The sequence below is a fragment of the Lampris incognitus genome, chromosome 21, assembly GCF_029633865.1.
Source record: "Lampris incognitus isolate fLamInc1 chromosome 21, fLamInc1.hap2, whole genome shotgun sequence".
In the NCBI taxonomy this organism is placed as follows: domain Eukaryota; kingdom Metazoa; phylum Chordata; class Actinopteri; order Lampriformes; family Lampridae; genus Lampris; species Lampris incognitus.
The window spans coordinates 23,289,556-23,311,668 of record NC_079231.1 but is presented as its reverse complement, the minus strand read 5'-3'; the positions used below and the strand labels follow the sequence as shown (position 1 = coordinate 23,311,668).

Below are 22,113 nucleotides of genomic sequence, written 5' to 3'. Positions count from 1 at the left end.
CCCTTTGACCGCCGTGCCCAGAAGGCACAGCCAGCCTACGCACTGCGCCCGTGTGTCTGTCTGTCTGTCTGTCTGTCTGTCTGTCTGTCCATTTGTCTGTCTGTCTATATTTCTCACAGCTCGACAGGGAGACAGCTTTGAACCTGCCTGCCAAGATAAACTGACTTCGCCTATTTATTGCCCCTGCCTCCTCGCGGACTTTGGACAGGAGAGCAAAGGAGCGCGCAGCCCGCACCGGCACATCCGCATCGCGTCTCTCCAGGGGCGCAGTGGCTGGTTGCGCGCCGTGGGATGGCGACTTCGGGGGACTCGGAGATGAGTCCCGGTCCCTTCCGCTCGCTCTGAATGGTTTTTCGGGGATGACCGTCAGGCCGAGAAAGCGGGAAGACCTCAAATAAAGAGAAACAGACGAGAGCGCGGTGACGTTGTTTGGCCACCCGCCGGGGGTGCGCACCGGCCCCGGGGTGGAATGCTGCTGCCGACGCTGGTGACGTACCTCGCCGGCTGCGCCTTTCTCCTGTCGCCGGTCGGCGAGGGCTGCGGGCCGGGCAGAGGATACGGCAAGAGGCGGTCGCCGAGGAAGCTGGCCCCGCTCGCCTACAAGCAGTTCAGCCCCAACGTGGCGGAGAAGACGCTGGGGGCCAGCGGGAGGTACGAGGGCAAGATTACGCGGAACTCGGAGCGCTTTAAAGAGCTCACCCCCAACTACAACCCGGACATCATCTTCAAGGATGAGGAGAAGACAGGTGCAGATCGCATGATGACGCAGGTATTTAACATGCGCGCCCCCCCCTCCTCCCCTCCTCCTCTCCAAACTTAAACTTGAAAACTCCGCAGTCTTACTGTATGATGGCACTTTGGTGCGGGTTTCGGGGTGCCGTAGTCTTGCGCACTTGGCCCGGTCTTGAAAACGCGTGGACGCCGTTATCCGCTCCGGCGCTTGGCTGGCTGTACTCGGGGGCACCGGTTGCGAAGACTGCGCGTTTTGCGCAGCGAAGCCCCCCTTCTCCAAGGTGCTGCGCGCTGAGACGGCGCAGGGGTCTGTGCGGGTTTTGGTGGGGGGGGGGGTTAAAGTGAAACCGTGCGGGTCTCTAAAACGCGGCCGGTCGGGCTGTTTTATCAGGAGCTGGAAAGGGTTCCCTCCGGGCCCGTAAAGGCAGCCGTGCGTAAAGGAGGGCGATGCGTGTGGAGGGCTGCAGGAAAAGAGGCTGCTGTTAATTAAAACACTATGTCTTCTGTTGCAGCCGCGCTGCGTGCGCAGCAGCCGCGCGCGCGCCGGGCTGTTTGCTCAGAAGCCGGGTCAGGCGTGGAGCCGTGTTTACCCCGGCGCTTTTAGCCCGACCGGCCAAACTTAACGGTCGCCTTTTTGGACCGTCAAAAGCTTTACGACACCGTCACTTGATGTGGGCCGGTGTGGAATTTATTTGCCTCCGAATTCCCCGAGAATAAAGTATTTATATCTGCCTCTGGTGACCGCGGGTTTCCTCTCGGACTTAACGGCGTTTTATGTCCACAAGAGACCCACGTGGGAATGAAAATGCCTCGCTCCGCTTTTCCTTTTTTTTTTCCTTTTTTCTTTTTAGGAAAAAAAAGAAAAAGAAAAAGAAGCGGCGGCTCCGCCGCGCGCCCGGCCCCTGCGCGTCCCCGCCGACCTTGCACACAATTTATGGGCTCCAACCGGGCGACCGCCGCTGCCGGCCGCAGGAGACAGCCTCCTGTTTGTTTTGTGTGTGTGTGTGTGTGTGTGTGTGTGTGTGTGTGTGTGTGTGTGTGTGTGTGTGTGTGTGTGTGTGTGTGTGTTTGTGTGTGTATACGTGCGCGCGTACTCGCGCGTGTTGCGTGCGTGCTTGTGTGTGCGTAATCGCGCGTGTGCGTGAGTGCTTGTGTGCGCGTAATTTGCGCACGCGCGTGCTTGTGTGCGCGTAATTGCTCGTGCGCGTGCATGCGTGCGTGATTGTGTGTTTTTTTATACTATTTCGTGTTACTTTTTTGTTTGTCTTTGCAGCGCTTGTGTAAAAAATAGGGCACTTCTTCCCTTGTGTCGAGGCCGTAATTATACGCGTTTCTTCTTCTTCTTCTCTCGCCTCTTATTTTGGATCGGGTGGCGGTGCGCACCGAGGCGCGCGCATGCCCGCGCGCCCGTGCGCCGGTAGGTGCGCACAGGCGCGTGTTGTCAAGCCCCCGGCGCTGAATGTTTGTGCAGGCGGTGGTTTTAGTGCTAAACCGCCCCTACAGAAACCCCCGCCGATCTGTACCTTGAAAGGAAAACCAACAGAATCCGTCGTCTGATTTATGAACTCCAGCTCGCTGCGCCGACCGCAGGGGAAAAAAAATAGACGTTAAAATCCACACTCCGCCGTGAAAAAGGCATCTATGGCGGCTCCGGCGTGAGCTATTCTTATCGCTGGCTGGAGAGCCCGCATGGGGGGAAAAAGGACATTTATAGATGTAATTCGCCCTAATAGATGGGGTTTCATATAAGGCCTGCAGTCAGCGCGCCGGCAGCCACTGATGCCGCCGCCTCATGCCGTCAAACGCCGTTTCTGGTGGTGCCATGGTCAAGGTCAAGTCTACATCTGACCTCCCCAGGGACATGTGACCTCCCCAGGGAGAGCTGACCTCCCCAGGGACATCTGACCTCCCCAGCGAGAGCTGACCTCCCCAGGGAGAGCTGACCTCCCCAGGGACATCTGACCTCCCTAGGGAGATCTGACCCGTGTCGTCAAGGGGCTGACTAAACGGGGATCAAGGTTCGAGTGTACCCACGCAAGTGTAAGGGGGTCGTTGTGAATCGGTGCGTCCTGGTGGCGCATGAAAGAGAATAAAGAGAGGAGGCCAGAGAAACGAGGGAGGCGTCATCAGAATCCTCAATAGGCCCTCTCACCCGCTGTTTGCTCACCTCCGCCAGACCCCGAGGTCTGGAGCTTAGGACCCTCTGTTAATACCGACCAGCAACCCGGTGATCTAACCCCTCCATCTATCCACCCATCCATCCCACTATCCCCCCTCCCCCTCCCCCTCCCCACCACCACCACCGCCACCGCCGCCCGCCCCCCCACCCTTACACTGTCCCCAACATAGCCTCGTGGCTCCCTCGCTTACCACAGAGAGCAAACACGAGGGGTAGCCGGGACAGCAGGGGTGCATTGTGGGGAGGCGAAAGCCACAGGCAAGGGGGAGAGGGTTACCTAGGGGGGGTTGGTACACAGGTACGGTCCAGTGGGAGTGAATATAGGAATGAGGGAGGGGGAGGAGGAGGAGGAGAAGGAGGGGAGCATTGATGGGTTTCGACCAGGGGAGGGTGGGATGGTAGGTGAAGTGGGGTATATGGAAAGGGGGGATGTTGAGTTATGGCAGACTGGGGGTCCCTCTAGCTGAGTGGATGGGAGCACAGTTCGAGGCAGAATGGGCCTTTGTAAAAGACCTGGGTTTTTATTTATCCAGTCGCCAGGGCAGGAATACTGACCTGAGATCAGTTACTACACGGTACACGAAGACTGTGCGGAGGGGAGAGGGTGTTAGGGCTGGGCGACATAGACGCACTCAAATACCGCGGTATTTCCGGCCTAATGCCTCGATATCAGTAACATGACGTCATGTTAAGGATGGTGGTAGTGTGGATGTGATGACCAAGCAGGCACACACATTCATTGTTCATGAACATTCCAATAAGCACAGAAGGGGGCGTCCGGGTGGTGGGGTGGTCTATTCCGCTGGCTACCAACACGGGGATCGCCGGTTCGAATCCCCGTGTTGCCTCCGGCTTGGTCGGGCGTCCCTACAGACACAAGTGGCCGTGTCTGCGGGTGGGAAACCGGATGCGGGTATGTGTCCTGGTCGCTGCACTGGCGCCTCAGGGGGGAGGGGGAACTGGGGGGAATAGCGGGATCCTCCCACACACTACGTCCCCCTGGTGAAACTCCTCACTGTCAGGTGAAAAGAAGTGGCTGGCGACTCCACATGTATGGGAGGAGGCATGTGGTAGTCTGCAGCCCTCCCCGGATCAGCAGAGGGGGGTGGAGCAGAGACCGGGACGGCTCGGGAGAGTGGGGTAATTGGCCGGATACAAATGGGGAGAAAAAGAGGGGAAATCCAAAAAAGACAACAGTACGATATTACTGTAACGCAGCGGGTAAGACCGGGACCGTTCTAGAGAACAGCTGGACTCGTATGACGTCATTATTACTATGTTGTAGCGAATTCCGAGGCAGCCGGGAAGGAACCCGGGTCTCCCGCACCACGGGCGACTGCGCTAACCAGTCAACTAAAGGGTCCGACCCGTTAGTCAAGAGCTAGCGAGTCTAGTCGGCCGCACCCACCCCCTCCTCCTCCTCCTCCTCCTTCTCCTTCTCCTCCTCCTCCTCCTTCGGGAAGCGCGTCCCCATGCTTCAGCATGTCAGCTCCCTCACGCCTCCGGGCGCACGCGCTTCCGATGGCCCCACGGTCTCCCCGTCCCACTTCTGACACCAATGTGGCGAATTCAGGGGCAGCCGGGACGCGATCCCGGGTCTCCCGCACCACGGGCGACAACGTTTACCAGTCGACTAAAGGGTCCGACCCTTAGACTGGTAAACTTGCGGGCGACCCGGGTTCGCGTCCCGGCTGCGGCGGTTCCCGGCTGCCCCTGAATTCGCTATTGATATATCGTCCAGCTCGAGAGGTTATGCCCGGGTTATCTCTGTATATGGATTAGCAAACATGCCCGTATACAGGACATGTTCAGCAGGCCCGACACACACACACACACACACACACACACACACACAAAGACAGGCACGCACACAAATGCCTCTATTCTCAGTCCCAGCACTAACTCTAATTTGGCGCTTCTCTTTGAGAAAGTGGTGCAGAAGAGGAAGACCTGCTTTAATGGCCGGTGCTTTAATGGCTGGCGTAGTTTTTGAGGTCCACTGCCTTGCCCAAGAGCACCTCGACAGTGGTGATGTTCCAGTATAAATACGGGGGTACTGTAGATTTAAGGAAGAACGTGACCCCCACGTGATTTATGAATTATATGTTGTAAGAATTAGAAGTTGCCCCATGTTAGGAGTGTCATGCCGTGACTCTCGGTGTGCATGATGAGTCTTCCTGTTTCTGCACATCATCCCCTCCGTCTCTTAACCCACATCTGTCCCCCCCACCCCCCCACCCCCCACTGCAGCGCTGCAAGGACAAGCTGAACTCGCTGGCCATTTCGGTGATGAACCTATGGCCTGGGATTCGTCTGCGGGTCACAGAGGGCTGGGACGAGGACGGCCACCATTCGGAGGAGTCCCTGCACTACGAGGGCCGGGCGGTGGACATCACCACCTCAGACCGGGACAGGAACAAGTACGCCATGCTGGCGCGGCTGGCGGTGGAGGCCGGCTTCGACTGGGTCTACTACGAGTCCAAGGCCCACGTCCACTGCAGCGTCAAGTCAGGTGAGGAGAACGGGGCTGCGCAGCAAGTGGGGGGAAGTGACAGACTTGCACGGGTGGTTTTCACTGGTGGGGATGTCGTTTGACGTTGACCTGGATGGAATCGCAGGTCTTGCAGGTTCTAGTGGGGCTTCTCTGGTGTCCCAGCTGGAGAAAAACGCATTGCCACTCATGTTTAACGGTATGTTAGCACTGGAGAAAAAAAACTGTTTGGGAGACCGACTAAAGCCAACTACACATCTTGTCTAGTTTTCATCTTAATTGCAAAAATGTTTCTTTAAAGATACTAAATTGAGTGAATCGGAATTGCTTTTGGGGGGTGGGCGGGGGTGAAAGTTGTAGAGATGCAAAAACTGTCAGCCTGTTTTCTCACATTTCTGTCCCTGCAGCCTTGAGCTATTTTGCTCATCGTTTATGTACGTTGTTAAAGCTTTGATTTAAGCAAATCGGTTTCTGTGTCTCGACGAGCTGTAGCCCGGTGACTGGGTAGGAAGGGGACAGGAGAGAGAACGCAGTGAGGCCAGACTGACTTGCGCTAGCTGTGGCCGGAGAGAAGGCCCGAGTGGGAGCGCGGTGCATGGGTGCTGTGTTCTCCATTAACTGCCACTAACTCAATAAACCCACCTCAGTAACTCGTCCATGATACAGCTCGATAACGCAGTCTGCATCCCAAGAGAAGGGCCCAGAAGGTGCCCTTCGCCGTAGTTCATGTATAAAACCATTTACTAACATATTCCATATTTTCCCAACAGCAGGGGCCCGTTTGTCAGTGAGACTTGGGGTTCATGCTTCCTTCTTCCCCTCAAGTTTTCAGCATTCCGTTGATCTGACACCTAATCTATGTGCTCGACATGGCATGGATTAAGTGTGCTGCTGGTGGGATCACTCTGAAAACAACCTCACCTGAATTATTCCACAGTCTCGCAATCAAAAGTTCTGCGAGTCAGTCAGACGGACGGAACCTTCGTGGGGTTGTGCGCATCATTACGCTTAACTCACGCCGCCGACGGACAAATGTTTGAGGAGTTATTTATATGTAGCGAATTCAGGGGCAGTCGGGAACCGCCGCAGCCGGGACGCGAACCCAGGTTTCCCGCACCACGGACGACTGCGTTAACCAGTCGACTGAAGGGTTCGACCCGTTAGCCAAGGGCTAGCGAGTCTAGTTATCCGGGTCGGTACAGTACGTTTCTATTTATTAGAAGACTAATTGACAACCCCGCTGAATCCAATATGGCAGACTCGATGACACGCGTTTCCTGTTTCGTACTCCCAACTGGAACAGCTGCTTCGGCTGGACGACTTGGTCTGGGTGGTGACTGAGGCCTCTTTACTTCGCAAGGGTGTACTTACACCAGGCGACCCGTACCGTGCCCGAGCACTTTTGACCCCCCCCCTCCCCCCCAAAAAAGCCCTGTTCGTTAGACAGTGTGCTCGCTGTGACCATGCTTGGGTACCGCGCCCTGACCCACTTGAAGAGGTAGGCTCAGGTGTGGTTCTGCTGGACTCGGGCACGGTACGCATCGAGCGTGAACGCTCACTGCCTGAGCACGGAACTCTAACGCTATGACGTCAATTACGCGACCGCCCCATTCAAAAACACGGACGCGTGCTGCGCGATTTACTGAAAATCGCTCCACGTACGCCACTAGGTAAATCAAACCACGAACTCCATTGTGCCGTGTGAGAGCGCAAAAAGTCGCGTCATGATGACGTAAGCGCGCTCAGGCCCGGAATGTTAAGCGTCGTGTTGAGCGCAGGCCAGCGGGGAAGTGGGGGGGGGGAGGGGCTACAAGGCAGCCGTGGCTAGTGTGAGTACGCCCAAACATTTCCTGTCGCCGGGGCCGGCCCAAGTCTTTCTGGGACCCTAATCAGAAGTGGATTTCCCCTCCTCCACCACCCCCCCTCGGTGCCTCAGCGCCGCTTTGTTACTCACGTGACTGCGCGTGCGCCGCGGCGTCCATTTTGCTTTTTGCTTATGTCTCGGGCCGGCCCTGTCTTTCTCTTTACCTGTCTTGTCTTTACCTGTCTGCTCTCCATCTCCCCTGGCTTATACGCGTGTATGTGGATGCTTTCCAATTTAACGCCTTTCTTCCTTAATCTCATCTGCCACTCACCCCCCACCCCCACCCCCATTGTTCCCCGGGTTTCTGTGAGCTGCGTGTTTACCCGCAAACCTCTCTGGCTTCCCACACACACACACACACATGCAGGACAGGACTACCAGGCGGCCATTTTGGAAAGAGCTACGTAATCGATTTTGATAGTCAGTCTTTAGTGAGACGTTTAACGACTATTGACGTGCTCAAAACCAAGTGCTGTTTTTCCGTCACGTCCCTTTCTGTGCCTAACTGTAGCCCACTGACTTCCGGTTTCTACTGCAGCGGTCATACCGGTTTCCTGTTTGTTGGCGCGTGCTACTGACAATGGCATATTTTTCGCGACGCCTGCAAGATTCACCATGGATAAATGTCCACCACGTGCACACAACCGTCCACACGCGTCCACCGGCACCTCCCCAGCACACGGGTGAGAAGGTTCAAGTTGTACATATCGAGTTACGTTATTGTGGACGTAACTTGATATGTGCAACTTGAAACTTTCCCCCCGTTTGCTGGGAGGTGCAGGGGAACGTTTTTCTACAATTCTGTGCACGTGGTGGACATTTATCCATGGTGAATCTTGCAGGCGTCGCGAAAAATATGCCATTGTCAGTAGCACGCGCCAACAGACAGGAAACCGGTATGACCGCTGCAGTAGAAACCGGAAGTCAGTGGACTACACTTATGCGCAGAGCCGATTTCTATGGCTTTTCAACGTAACCATGGTAATATATACCCTGAAGCTATATGTGACCATGGTATAGATTATGGTAATATATATGTGAGCCTTTATACATGTCACACAACTGTGTGATGATGCAAAAGTAGACACAGTAAGGGACACGTGTGGTCGCACCAGAATTCGGACATCAGTAAGAGCCATGAGCATCCTTTCCATTTTACAGAGTGGTAACTGAGATTTTCGTTTTCCCCTCCCTTTCCTCCCCCCCTATTCTCTCTTTCCTTTTCACACTTCATCCCTCTTTTCCCTCCTGTTGTTTCCTCTGTCTTCTTCCCTCCCAGATCGGGTCGCGAGTGCCCAGTCCCTGACTTGATCGGAAGGGGCAACCTGTCAAGTTGGTGTTTTTTGGTGTCCCCCCCCCCATTACATTTTGATAAATTAGCCCAAACATTCCAAACAGTTCCTGGATTTTTTAATTTTTATTTTTTGAGAGAGAGAGAGAGAGAGAAAGCCAACTGACAGAAGTAAACCTTGAGCTGGAAGGACACATCGGCAGTCTCTATGCACCCCCTCATCCAAAAATCCTCCCAATGTTTTTTGTTCCCATAAAGACTTCTCAGAATTTAGAGGAAACAACCACTAGGGGGCATCATGTCACCAGAAACCCTATAGATAAAAGACTAAATTGATTGGGGGGGGGGGATTAAGGGCTGGCCCTATGTACATGTAAGAAGAAAAAAAGAAGATGGATCTCGGACACCTCCATCCCTTTGGCCCAGAGGAGCTTCTGCTATAAATTGAGATGTTGACAAGGTTACTGTTACGGCAGTTACTCCAGGGAATTGCTTGGAAAGGTATATAAATGCGGAAGTCTGTTTTGAAATTGCACAGCCATCATTTGAGAAAAATGACATCCTCTTCCAAAATGTATAGTGCAAGTTAAATATGATACACCTTTTGCATTGCAGCATGCAACTTAATACCTTGGTCAACACAAGCAAAACTCCTACCAGCTGGATCCTCTTAGTTTTTGAGATCTTAAAAAGTGGACTTTTCCAGTGAAAGATTTGTCCAGGAAACAAATACTGAGGTTAAATTCCACTCATTTCATTCTGAGTTGTGTGTGATGCAGAATCAGTCACGTTTTCAGGGCGCTCCCACAGGCACTCGAGTCGGTGAAACTCACAATCCATGTGGGAAAAACTGGATAGTTACAGAAGCAGATAATCCTCCTGTATATGAGGCTCATCTAGTGAAAAGCAAGTTGTCCTGTAGCCACACTAGCATGACTGACTGAAGATGTCAAAGCTAAGTGCATATAGGACCTTGAGAGAGAGCACCCTTGAGATGGTTGACGAGGTTCTCCATATTTCTGCAGGTTCATTGAAGCCAAAGCAGTGATGATGGTACTGTACGGTGTTCATCTCTGTCTTTAGAGCAGCATTCATTGCTCTCAAATAACTTTGCATCCCGCCTGGCCTTAAATTGTTAATGGGTATGATTTAAACCCGGTGTGAAGTGGGGGGGGAAATGTAGAAAAATACTGTTTTCAGGATTCTATCATTTCAAAAAATTCTCATTGGTTTCTAGATATGTTTTCTCTGTATTTTCACAAAAGTGGTGGTTCACAGGTTTGGTCAGAGGTGTGAGAGGGCTTTTTTTCTCAATCCGAGACATGTAACATGTATATCCAATGGGTAAACCAATCTTCCACAAGGTTCTTCCACTGACCTTGGAAATCTGGGGGGAAAAATAATTTAATCTTTTCTAAGCCTTAATTATGTAAACTATGGTAAATGGTGTAACCGTAAATAAATAAACAGTGTAAATTGTGTAACGACCATGGATGTGTAAACTCACTAGCCCTTGGCTACTGCTAACGCTAGCCCTTTGCTAATGCTAGACCTTGGCTAACGATAATCTGTAGCTAACGCTAGCCCTTGGCTGATGCTAGCCCTTGGCTGATGCTAGCCCTTGGCTGATGCTAGCCCTTGGCTGGTGCTAGCCCTTGGCTGATGCTAGCACTTGGCTAACGGCTCTACACATCCGTGGTCGTTACACTGTTACAATAGTAAGCACTGTTCAGTTCCCATACACATACGAGGAGGACACGTGTTATGTAGTTGCTGACTCATTGTCGTGTCACAAATGGCTCAGTTTTATTGGAAACAATTGATTTTCAGCTACAAAGGTGATATGGTCCAGTCAGTCGTCAGTCAGTGAGACAGTCAATCACCATTCAGTTATTAATCAAAACCTGCCAAAAATGCCAAGGCCTGGAAAAAACAGTGGGACATTGAAATGGAAGCCATTTTAGCTATGCTAGCTAGCTAAGGAAGTTACAGAGGAATGTGGGTTGTCAGATGATTAACCTGCAGGCTGGTCTCATGCTCCACTCCTTCCTCCTTCTGGTGACTTATCTTATCACCTGGCCTTGGCTCTCCTCCCTTCCCCAAATATTTGTTTCCAGATAAACTTGAGACAATCCCAAGGTGTCACTTTCAAGTGCCCGGGTGCATAGGCACACACTGAAAAGCTTATATTCACACACACACTCAGATATTCAGCACTGCAAACAGAGGCTTTTATGTTTCAGCTATGTATTGTTCTAGGGAGTAGGAAAGATTTGTGTACTCAAATACTTTGGAGTATTTACATTCTATTTTTATTCTGTCTTGCTTTCCTTCTGTATTTCTCTCTCTCTCTCTCTCTTTCTCTCTCTCTCTCTCTCTCTCTCTCTCTCTCTCTCTCTCTCTCTCTCTTCCAGAACACTCCGTGGCAGCCAAGACCGGGGGCTGTTTTCCAGGTGGGGCGTTTGTGACCTTAAAGAACGGGACTCGGAAGTCCATCCGTGATCTCCAACTGGGTGAGCAAGTGCTCGCTTCGTCGGGAAGCGATGGCGGCGGGGAGTTGGTATACAGCCAAGTTCTGGCCTTCCTGGACCGTGACCCCTCGAGCTGGAAGCTATTCTACACCATAAGGACAGTAGCTGGGGCCAGCCTGTCCCTCACGGCCGCCCACCTGCTGTTTGTGTCTGAGGGGAGCTGCTCGGAGGGCGCGGTACCCACCCTCGGCACCATGAGGACCGTGTATGCCAGCGACACCAAGCCAGGACAGTGCGTGTTGGTGACGGAGGGTAAAGCGGGACAGAGACATGGCGAGGGGCGGCTCTCGCGGGTCACCCAGGTGAGCGTGAGGGGAGACAGAGGGGCATACGCGCCGCTCACCCACCAGGGGACAGTGGTGGTGGACGGGGTGGTGGCGTCATGCTACGCGGCAGTGAACCAGCATGCCCTGGCCCACTGGGCCTTCTCGCCGCTGCGCCTGATGCACAGGTGGACTGGTCACACGGGCAGCCGTGCAAATGGGCTCCACTGGTACTCGCAGTTCTTACACTGGCTAGGAAGGTTGCTTCTGGATTCGCAGCACTTCCATCCTTGGGGCATGGCTCAGGCCTTGAGGTGAAGCAGGGGGGACTGATGAACGGAGAGGAATGGTAGCAGGAGCCATAAAGAACAGCAGCAGAGCTAGCTCAACGAATCTGTATCATGTAGGGCACACATGTCATCTGAACTGCCTGACAGCAACATGTGCGGGAGCACGTTTAGCATGGGTGACCCCCATCCAAGGGGTCCCGACCCTTAACACTGGCACCGTTAACGCAGGTCTACGTATCCAGTCAGTGGATTCAGCGGAACCATGAGCCTCTGATCTCTATCAAGAGATGTACGGGCTCTCTCTGCGAGAGAGGGCTAAGTCTTCTCCTTCACCCCTCAGTTTATTTTGTATTTTATTTTTCTTGTCAGGAGAGGGAGGAGCCGAGCAGTAACTGTGCCATGAGCGAACACGCCCTTCCACACTGTAAAGTGACAGGCAGCAAATACGCCAGTGTGCAGAGACGTTTTAAAGAATTGACTACCGGTCACGTGGGTCCCAGTCCCACGCTGTACAAGATATAGCAGAACATAAAAATCTTCATTAAAGAAAATCAGATTCTGTTTGATACGTGTATTAATTGTCCTCAGAGAAGATCTAACATGACATTGTGTAATAATGCCGCGGTTGAGTATAAAGATTGTTAGGACTCAAAGTGGTGTCTATTTATGTGTTTTATGTGTGTTTATAGAAATATATGATGTCTATGAGGTTATTGTGGGCTTATGAGATGTTGAAAGATCTATTTTTGAAATTAAATATTATGGAAATAAGATGGACCATGCTGTCTTCGGGACAAGATCTGTGTTTTGAGCGTGTCAAGTGTGTGTGTCTCTGCTTACTGTCAGTGACGTGGTGTTCAGCAGTCGATTCCAGCCAATAAATCAATTCCGTTATAAATATAATATCTGTTGTGCCCCGCCCGGCGCGTAAAAGTCCACCGAGCTGGCCATTCTTGCGTAAACAGCCCTTTACTGACATCTACTGGCCGTGTAGAATAATACAAGCACCATCAGGTGTGTTTGTGTGTGTGTGTGCGCGCGCGCGTGCATTTTTAGCTGTATTTGTGAGGACAAATTTGGAATTTTAACCATAATAGTGAGGACATTTCTGCGCCATAGGGACTACATAGGGGCTACATAGGGACTACATTGAGTCTACATAGGGAGTTCATGTAGTCAGTGAGAGTCCTGGGACATTGCTGGGTTCCGATCCATCCATAACATCTCAACATCAACCGCAAAACCGGGGGACGTCTAGTACTGAACGCCACGGAGCGCTTGCGCGCATCCAACAGTTGTTGCCTAATAATAACCGCGCTATTGGCTGCGCCTTTAAGAGGGCAGCGAGACGGCGTGGAACAGGCAACCCAATCTCCTCACATCGGGCCAAGGGCTCCGTCTATTAACGCGGGGGGATGCAAAGAAATGAGACGTGTTCACGACTATAACACGGTGTTTGCGTCCTTTACTCCCCCCCCCCCCCCCCCCCGTCGTCTCTCCTGGTTTTACGCGCGGGCTGCGTCGACTCGGCCGCGGCGGTAAATTACGCGTTGCGCCTTTAAGAAGCCGTCGCCAGGATTAGAATTACCGTGTAAACTGCCCCCGAGTCACCACCTAGGCGGGGGGTGGGGGTGGGGTGTGACACGGTACTGACACAAGGGGAGGTTCTCCTCTTCCGACTGTCCCCCGGTCCGACCACAGCGCTCCCTCTTCGCTCCCACCGCGGTCTTCTTCACAGCTCCACGTTCTGACTGCCGAGCGTCGTCCCCCCCCCTCTCTCCCCCCCCTACGAGACAGCGCACCCACCGCTTCGCTGACATGGCTGAGATAGGGAAAGGGGTCACCGCCGGGAAACTGGCCAGCAACGTCCAGAAAAAGTTCACCCGGGCGCAAGAGAAGGTACTGTCCCTCCATGGTTTTCCTCCGTCCGCGCGTTTTGAACGTCTCTCGGGATTAAAATGGGTGGCCGTTGTGAGCGCGCACCGCCGCCACCCGTCGACCCCCACCTGCTGCCCTCCGCCCTAAATGTCAAACCCTGCTTCTAGCGGCGTCGGTAACACGTTGACCCGGGGTTTACGCACAAGTTCCCGACTAGAGATGAAGTGATAGGCTGTGGACGCAATAGTCCCCCTGTCTCTCTGGACGGGATTAATGTTGTCCTAAGCCTGCGAGCGGTTGCGCTCCAGCAACCGGTCCAGCCAGCCGGGGGAGGATGGGCCTTTATGTTTGGCTGGAGAGAGGGGGTACACCGGGATTTGACTCCAACGTTGGCCCAAGTGTGCTGAACTTGACTGAGCTTTCCTGGACACGCGACGAACTTTGCCCAGAATTACGCGTCTCACCGTCATGGCACCGTCACCCCCACGCTTCTGTCTTGGCGGAGTGTCCATGTTGGTGCAGGAAACCTGTGATTTATTGCGTAACGTTATCTTATAAAGGACACGGTCTGTCTTTGTCTTTTAGAAACGTCTTTAAACTCGGTCTTCATTAGGCTGCAGGGTGGGTGAATCGGGGTCTTTCTCAGATGCAGGACGCGTCATGTCGTCCTCTAGTCGCTGCGCTGGCTTGCAAACAGGGAGGCATGTTTTTTTTTACCACGTTGAATTTAGCACCTGTGTTTTCGAGGTCATCAAAATAGTGTTCGAACTTGCGACACATATCTGAAAATGTGGGATCCGTACGCCAGAGTTCAGAGAGTCCCACCTTATTTCTGGACTCGTGTGAGGTGGGAATTGGTCTGATCCTGCTCAGAGAGTCAAGTGGCGGGTTGGAATGTGGTCGCCTGTTGGATTGCGTGTTGGGAAGTGTTTTTACAAAGAGGTGGATCAGGAAAGGAGAGTCCTGGATGCGGAGCCAGGATCTGTACTGGTCCTGGCCCCTGGCCGTGACGCACACGCCGTCAGCCGCGTGGCTTTGCGCACTGAAGGACGCCAGAGTGCCTTCCTGCTTCTAGAGTTCACCCTCCGTCTTTGTTGGTGCGAGGCCGTACAACCACCTCCATAACTCCATCTGTACACGTGGCCACGCTGTCCACGGTAGGTAGGAGGCGCGGGGGGGAGGAGGACCGCGAATGAGGGTTGCACCCCGGCTGCCATGAGGTGTCCCCAAATGAGACGTTTTATTTTACTTTATTATTCCCCCCCCACCACCTTTTTCTCCTCAATTGTACCCGGACAAGGACCCCACTCTTCCGAGCCGTCCCGGTCTCTGCTCCACCCCCTCCGCCGATCCGGGGAGGGCTGCAGACTACCACATGCCTCCTCCCATACATGTGGAGTCGCCAGCCGCTTCTTTTCACCTGACAGTGAGGAGTTTCACCAGGGGGGGCGTAGCGCGTGGGAGGATCACGCTATTCCCCCCAGCCCCCCCCCCGAACAGGCGCCCCGGCGGACCAGAGGAGGCGCTAGTGCGGCGACCAGGAGACATACCCGCATCCGGCTTCCCTGTGCATAACAGTAGCCCACTCACTTCCGGTTTCTACTGCAGCGGTCATACCAGTTTCCTGTTTGTTGGCGTGTGCTATTGACAATGGTATATTTTTGGCGATGCCTGCAAGATTCACCACGGATACATGTCAACAACACGCACACAACTGTCCACACACCTCCCCCCGCACCTCCCAGCACACGGGTGGAAGGTTTCAGGTTGTACGTATCAAGTTGAGACCTTCTGGCGTTTATCCAGGGGGAGTCTTGCAGGCATCGCGAAAAATATGCCATTGTCGATGTTACGCGCCAAACAAACAGGAAACTGGTATGACCGCTGCAGTAGAAACCGGAAGTCAGTGCGCTACAGTTCTGCACAGAGTCGATTGTGTGTCTGTAGGGACGTCCGACCAAGCCGGAGGTAACACGGGGATTCGATCCGGCGATCCCCGTGTTGGTAGGCTACGGAATAGACCGCCACGCCCCTAAATGAGACATGTTCACCACTTTGTCCTGGAGGAGCTCCGGTTTCTTAACTCGCCACAGGACTGGCTGAGCGGGTGTAGTGTGAGGGTGGAGTGTGAGGGTGGAGTTTGCGTTTGGAATGACCGCCCCGGCAGCTGAGGGAAGAATCCAGGGCGGTACAGTATATATCGTGATGTAATTACCCCCCCCCCCCGTGTCCTGCAAAGCATGCTGGGAGAATTCCTCTCAGTGGAATCCGGATGGGTCGTGTGGTAATGGGAGGAGCGGGGGGGGGGGGGAGGGGGGGGACAGCGGTGACACGGGTTTGGGGGCGACCCGTTCCCCCAACTCTTCATCTACCAGCTACTCACCGTATAGCCAAGGGGCAGCGGGTGGGAACTCAACTCCACCTGTCCGTCCCCAGGTAGCCCGGGTGGTGTCTTGGGCCACGTGTCCCAGTCGGAGGTCACCGGGTGACGTCACACGTCATTAGTGATGCTCAGTGTGTTACCCGCTGATGTGTCCCGTCTGGACACCTGTCCCTCCCTTCCAGCCCCGCGTGCCCCCGCACGGCTGCCTGGCCGGGGGGGGCTGCTGGGGGGGGGGCTGCTGGGGGGGGGGGCTTGGCTATCTATAGACCCCAGGCCCTCATCCTCATCACATTAATTCCCAACAGCCGGCGTGTGTGTGTTTGTGTGTGTGTGTGTCTGTGTGTGTGTGTGTGTGTGTGTGTGTGTGTTAAATGTTGTGAATTATTTGTTAACTCTTGACGTCTGTGTGTAACCCATCGATATCAGCCGGTGTTGGTCGAGTCAGGTGTTGTCAAAGTGTGTTCAGTTCAGTATGTCTGTCTCATGCGGTGTGCAGTGAAGGCTGGATAGGTGGGCTTTGGTTGTGTATATATTTAAGTGTATGTGTGTGTGTGTGTGTGTGTGTGTGTGTGTGTGTGTGATAGGGGAGAGAGAGCTTGCAGCCCAGTCAAGCTTGTGGGTGTATTTTTGGTGTTGAAACTGAACACCAGCGGACAGCTACAGTCTCTGTGAAACACACACACACACACACACACACACACACACACACACACACACACACACACACACACACACACGCACGCACGCACACACGCACGCACGCACACACACACACACACACACACACACACACACACATGCATGCATGTAAAGCTCAGTTTCAATAGCCATCTATACCCTGTAGTACAAAGCGTACTGATGGAGTGTGTGACACACACACACACACACACACACACACGCACACACACACACACACACACACACACGTCTAGCTGCCATCCTCAGTGTCTTGTGGTCCTGATCTTTAAGAAAGTGGATCAGACATTCATCCATCAACTTCACTTGAAATGTGTGCATGTGTGTGTGTGTGTGTGTGTGTGTGTGTGTGTGTGTGTGTGTTTTCTAATTTTGTATCAGTGCAGATGATGATGTATTAGAGCGAGTCACCAAGGCCTAGTCCTTGCATGTCCAGACCTACTTGACAGACGGAACTGATTGTGAGTCAGTGGAGGCTGGAAGTGTGACTCACCAGCAGTGAAACCAGTGAAACCACGGCTGGAGAGGACACATGTGCCACTGAGACAGGGGACACATGAGCCGCTGAGACAGGGGACACATGTGCCGCTGAGACAGGGGACACATGTGCCGCTGAGACAGGGGACACATGTGCCGCTGAGACAGGGGACACATGAGCCGCTGAGACAGGGGACACATGAGCCGCTGAGACAGGGGACACATGAGCCGCTGAGACAGGGGACACATGCGCCGCTGAGACAGGGGACACATGCGCCGCTGAGACAGGGGACACATGAGCCGCTGAGACAGGGGACACATGTGCCGCTGAGACAGGGGACACATGCGCCACTGAGACAGGGGACACATGTGCCGCTGAGACAGGGGACACATGTGCCGCTGAGACAGGGGACACATGCGCCACTGAGACTGGTCTTTGGTGAGACATGTGAACGGTGACTCGGTGGATGTAGTGTTGATTCACAACCTGAGGTTCTTCAAAGTGTCCTGGCTGGCAGCTGTCAAGCTAAGCTAGTCATCACACAGTGGTCGCCTCCATTCCTGCTGCAGCCCTGCACCTCTACCGCCGGGCACATCCGGCTGTAAAGGTGCATTACACCCAAACTCCTCCACCAACCGCAGGGCAACGCCACGACTTCGCATTGGCAGAACTTTCTTAGAAACGTTGTAAGAGATGGGGGATTAGCTTGGACTGAAGGCTTCATTTTTCATGACTATGTAATCTGTTTAAAAGTCCAGTCCAAGCCCGGTCCAAGTACCAGGAGCTGGCGGATCAGTGCTGGAGGAGAGGCTGGAAGGCGCGTTGTGAGCCCATAGAAGTGGGGTGGCAGGGGTGGGCAATCTTATCCAGAAAGGGCCAGTGTGGGTGAAGGCGTCTCCTGATCAAGTTCCCCAGCAAAGACTCTACGGGTGGACCAGTGGGATCAGGTGTGCAACTGCTTGGTTGGAACAAAAACCTGCACCCACACCGGCCCTTCCTGGATAGGATTGCCCACCCCTGCTCTAGACTCTCTCTGTGCAAGCCATTGAGTCTTCCATGGAGGCTGCAGAGAGGGCCTTGGATCAGAAGGAGTGATCCGTGGGCCAATGCTGCTGGGACACAAGCCAGGGCCTCAGCAACCCTGGCTGGGTCACCTGAGAGAGGGGGTGCGATGTTGAAAGACCTGCAACCCCCGAGGACCTGAGGAAACACCACCGCTGATGTGTCCCAGTGCATCCTAGCATGTGTCTTCGAGTCGTTTAAAAGGAAGACGAGTTCCCCCGAGTTGATATGAATATCAATATGAAAAGCAGAGTATCTTCACAAAGCGCGGCTATCAACAATGTCAACAATCAGAAACAAAATGAGTCCACTCGTGCCGTTGATTTATTGATATGAAGGAACATGGGTTCATTTCAGAGAGGCCATGCGAGAGTGGCGCGTTTTGCGCCTTTTCTATTTTGGGGCTAAATTTCAAATCTCTTCCTGTTTATTGAAGGATTCTTTGTGCAGCCAGTCATGGAAAACAGCAGTTTCCCCTTTTCACTTTTGTAGCGGGAACTAAAAGTGTAAAAATACTTGTGGCCTGCAAGCAATGTGGTACAGCTTCTAAAGCTTCTAGAGTCTGTCTGTGAATGTTCTCCTTCATCCAGGTCACGGTCATCCAAAGGAGTTGAATCAAGTGCAACTGGACTTGGTATATATCCGTGAAGACGTTTCGCCTCTCATCCAAGAGGCTTCTTCAGTTCGTGTCTTTCTGACTAGGCCAAGCTGGACTAGCTTGGTCTCAGCACGAACTGAGGAAGCCTCTTGGATGAGAGGCGAAACGTCTTCACGGCTATATACCAAGTCCAGTTGCACTTGATTCAACTCCTTTGGATTCTAGAGTCTGGTGATCGAACACAAGAACACCACAGACGGTAGCTTCACTGTTAAAAAGACAAGGTATTCATTCTAATGGTGTGTGTCCATCTGAGAGAGGAATGACAGTAGAATAAAAGCCCCTGCTGGACTTCAGTAGATTCCTCTGATTAACCTGCAGTGGTGCGTTTGGGTCAACAAGTTCTTATGGAAAGTGAGACGGACGAGGAATTATTCATGGGAGATCTCACTTCTGTAGGTGCCACATTTTTGTACACCTGGTTCTAAATCTCGTCCGGTATTTTTGATCGGTCTTGTCTGCTCCAGTCCATGATGGTTTTGGTTCTGTGAGGACGTTTTACATGTAATGGAGGGGCAGGTTGTGATGCTGATGGGTAGGGTTTCTGGGTTGTCCTCCTATTTCTCTCCCCCCCGACATTCCTAGGGAAGGTTGCAGACCCCTGACCCCTGACCCCTGACCACCCCCGCGCCCATTTATCTGTCACTCCGTGTGGAAGGTAGTGGGACCCAACACAGGCTGGAGGAGAAGCTTTTACAACTGTTTTCCCTGGCCGATGTGCAAGAAGCAGTTACTGCAATAAATGAACCGATTTCCGGTTATCTAGAAAACTCACAACCGATACCAATGCCGATATCAGTTGTTTGGTGGCTCTACATCCATAAGCTTTATGTTCAGCTGGTTGCCTGGGTCCAGAACTTCAAGCAGTACCGGCTGCAGCCTGCGGGGAAGCGGAGTTGGCCGTCCAGCCCGACCAGCCCCGCCCACATTCATGACGTCACCGTGCCTCGTTCCCCAGCCCACGTCGATTACTCACCGTGCTTTTGATTTGGCATTTTACCCCACAGGTCCGGCCCCAACGGTTACACACACACACACACACACACACACACACACGCGTATTGTTTACTGGGGGAGACACACCACATGAAGGGTTTAAGAACAGTATTTTATTACACATGCAGTGCGGATATCAGCGGAATCAGTGGTTGAAGGGGTGCATGTTGGCCATTTATTCTGTGAACCCTGCAGCGGGCAGAAGTGACTGGAGAAGCCAGCATGTGAGTTTGCAAAGTAGACCCCTCCCCCCCGGAATTGTGGGCGGGCGGGGCTGCACCTGTGGGCGGGGCTGAACAGGGCCAACTCCGCCTTCCCGCAGGCTGCAGCCATTACCTTCTCGGGACCGGGGTGGCCGACTTCCGGCGTGGTCCAGGAGGATCAACAGGGAGGAGGCCCCGGGGTAGACCCAGAACTCGCTGGAGGGACTATAGTATGTCCAATCTGGCCTGGGAACGCCTTGGGATCCCCCAGGAGGAGCTGGAGGGCGTCACTGGGGAGAGGGACGTCTGGAGTGCCCTACTTAGCTTGCTGCCTCCACGACCCGACCCCGGAGAAGCGGCTGAAGATGAGATGAGATGAGATGAGATGAGATGAGATGAGATGTGATGTGATGTGATGAGATGAGATGAGATGAGATGAGATGAGATGATATGTGATGAGATGAGATGAGATGAGATGAGATGATATGTGATGAGATGAGATGAGATGAGATGAGATGAGATGAGATGAGATGAGATGAGATGAGATGAGATGAGATGAGAAATCAGGGGACTAAAAATCGTAAAAAACCCCAAACTTTATTGTTACTAAAGTGACTCCATTGGGACATATAATGGAAAGGTCGGAGCACATAACAGGATTTGACTGTCTTGTATGAAGACATGTCCATTAACTTTGCCTTCTTTCTGTCCACTTTTAATTTCCTAGTCCTGATTAATAATCAGCGTTGTATCATCCAGCAGTGATCACAGTCACGTGCATAATGACCTGACCAGTCAGTCGTCTTTGTCCGTCCGTAACAGAGCAAATGGCACAAATAAGCGGTCAACAGAAACCGGAATTATGGATTCCGTCGCTTGCTCCACTTTATTTACCTGCTGTCCCTCCCGAGGTTATTGAAAGGTCTCTCAGAAGGACTAACAGTAAACAAGTCCTGAATCTGAGTTTCTACTGTTTTCTGATTCTGCAAAGGGTTCGTTCACATCGCTCGTGGTTGCAGAGATCGGAGGAAAACTGGCCCATATTTTCTATTCCTGTTATATTTTCTATTACCACCAGTTGAGAAAGACGCAAGATGCTCGTCTTCAATCTATAGCACAAACTCGTCAATTATGGATGTAAATACACCTCGGTTTTATAATCAGGAATCAGGAACATCTGTTTGTCATTTCATTCCATGCACCGTTTCCCCAGCCCAGAGCAGTGCAACAAAAAGACAAAAACATCCAACCTACAAGAACACACATATCTAATATATATCTAAAATAATAATACTAATAATTCACTGTCCAAGACAGCAAACGCCAGGATGACTGTCGGACTGCCGGTCTGCATGGGCTAGCAGTTAGCTTAGCCTCCCCCGCTTCCACGTCCTGTCAGGCCGCCCTCGGTGTTTCCTCCTCACAGCTCCGGGCAGGGCCGTGGTCCCTGGGCCCCAGGCAGGGCTGTGGTCCCTGGGCCCCAGGCAGGGCCGTGGTCCCTGGGCCCCAGGCAGGGCCGTGGTCCCTGGGCCCACAGGACGCAGCAGATCAGGCTCCTCCAGCCAATCCAGCTCCAGCTCTCCCAGCCATCAAGCTCAAATGCGTCACAGATTGAGACTTTTAAACACTTCAAGTTAAAGATGAGTGTCAGTAGTCCCCAGTGATGGAGGACTCCCTTCCAACAAGTCAGCTTCTCGAGCCAGTGCAGGACGAGTTACACCTTCTCTAGTGTGGAGATAGCGTCACCCTGATGCAAAGAAATGAGGGAAATAGGCCATTTGATTTTGGTTTTGTTTCTTTAAACAATCGATCTCATCGTTACCCCATAGACAGGGGGTGTCTTTTCCCCCCAGAAACAAATAACAGACGTGCTCAACACTTTTCTGGGCGACTTGCTAAGACGGTTTGGTGCAGCATGAGGTGTGGAGTGGGAATGAAAGAGAGAAAATGGAGTGGGCTCGGATGACTGCATGACCTCCAGCCAGCCACTGGAAGAGCTATGTTGGCAGTGTGTGTGTGTGTGTGTGTGTGTGTGTGTGTGTGTGTGTAGCAGGTTTTTCCTGTCCTAACGGGGACCAAATGTCCACATCAGGATACAAAAACCTGGAACCACCAACC

The 22,113-nt window shown here is 52.9% G+C and overlaps 2 protein-coding genes across 3 annotated transcripts in view; both read left to right on the top strand.

Annotated features, from left to right (window-relative positions):
* The first annotated feature begins 227 nt into the window (after positions 1 to 227).
* Positions 228 to 12,418, top strand: ihhb (Indian hedgehog signaling molecule b). 2 transcript variants are annotated; one of them, XM_056300994.1, is made up of 3 exons: positions 228 to 769; positions 5,162 to 5,423; positions 10,972 to 12,418. In XM_056300994.1, the coding sequence occupies exons 1-3, from the start codon at positions 470 to 472 to the stop codon at positions 11,667 to 11,669; spliced, it is 1,260 nt and encodes a 419-aa protein (XP_056156969.1). In that variant the 5' UTR covers positions 228 to 469; the 3' UTR covers positions 11,670 to 12,418. The 2 variants fall into 2 exon arrangements, with proteins under 2 accessions (XP_056156969.1, XP_056156970.1); XM_056300995.1 differs by lacking the exon at positions 10,972 to 12,418 and adding an exon at positions 8,546 to 8,713.
* A 1,016-nt stretch (positions 12,419 to 13,434) lies between these two features.
* bin1b (bridging integrator 1b) overlaps positions 13,435 to 22,113 on the top strand; it is a 43,378-nt gene continuing 34,699 nt past the window's right edge. Inside the window, exon 1 of the mRNA XM_056301337.1 lies at positions 13,435 to 13,540. Within this exon, the coding sequence (XP_056157312.1) occupies positions 13,460 to 13,540 (81 nt within the window). The 5' untranslated portion in view covers positions 13,435 to 13,459. The remainder of the gene's footprint in view (positions 13,541 to 22,113) is intronic.

Coding starts and splice junctions, on each gene's coding strand:
- ihhb (XM_056300994.1), top strand. CDS start 470: ATGCTGCTGCCGACGCTGGTGACGTACCTCGCCGGCTGCGCCTTTCTC. Junction 770..5,161: donor CAGATCGCATGATGACGCAG/GTATTTAACATG, acceptor CCCCCACTGCAG/CGCTGCAAGGACAAGCTGAA. Junction 5,424..10,971: donor CCACTGCAGCGTCAAGTCAG/GTGAGGAGAACG, acceptor TCTCTCTTCCAG/AACACTCCGTGGCAGCCAAG.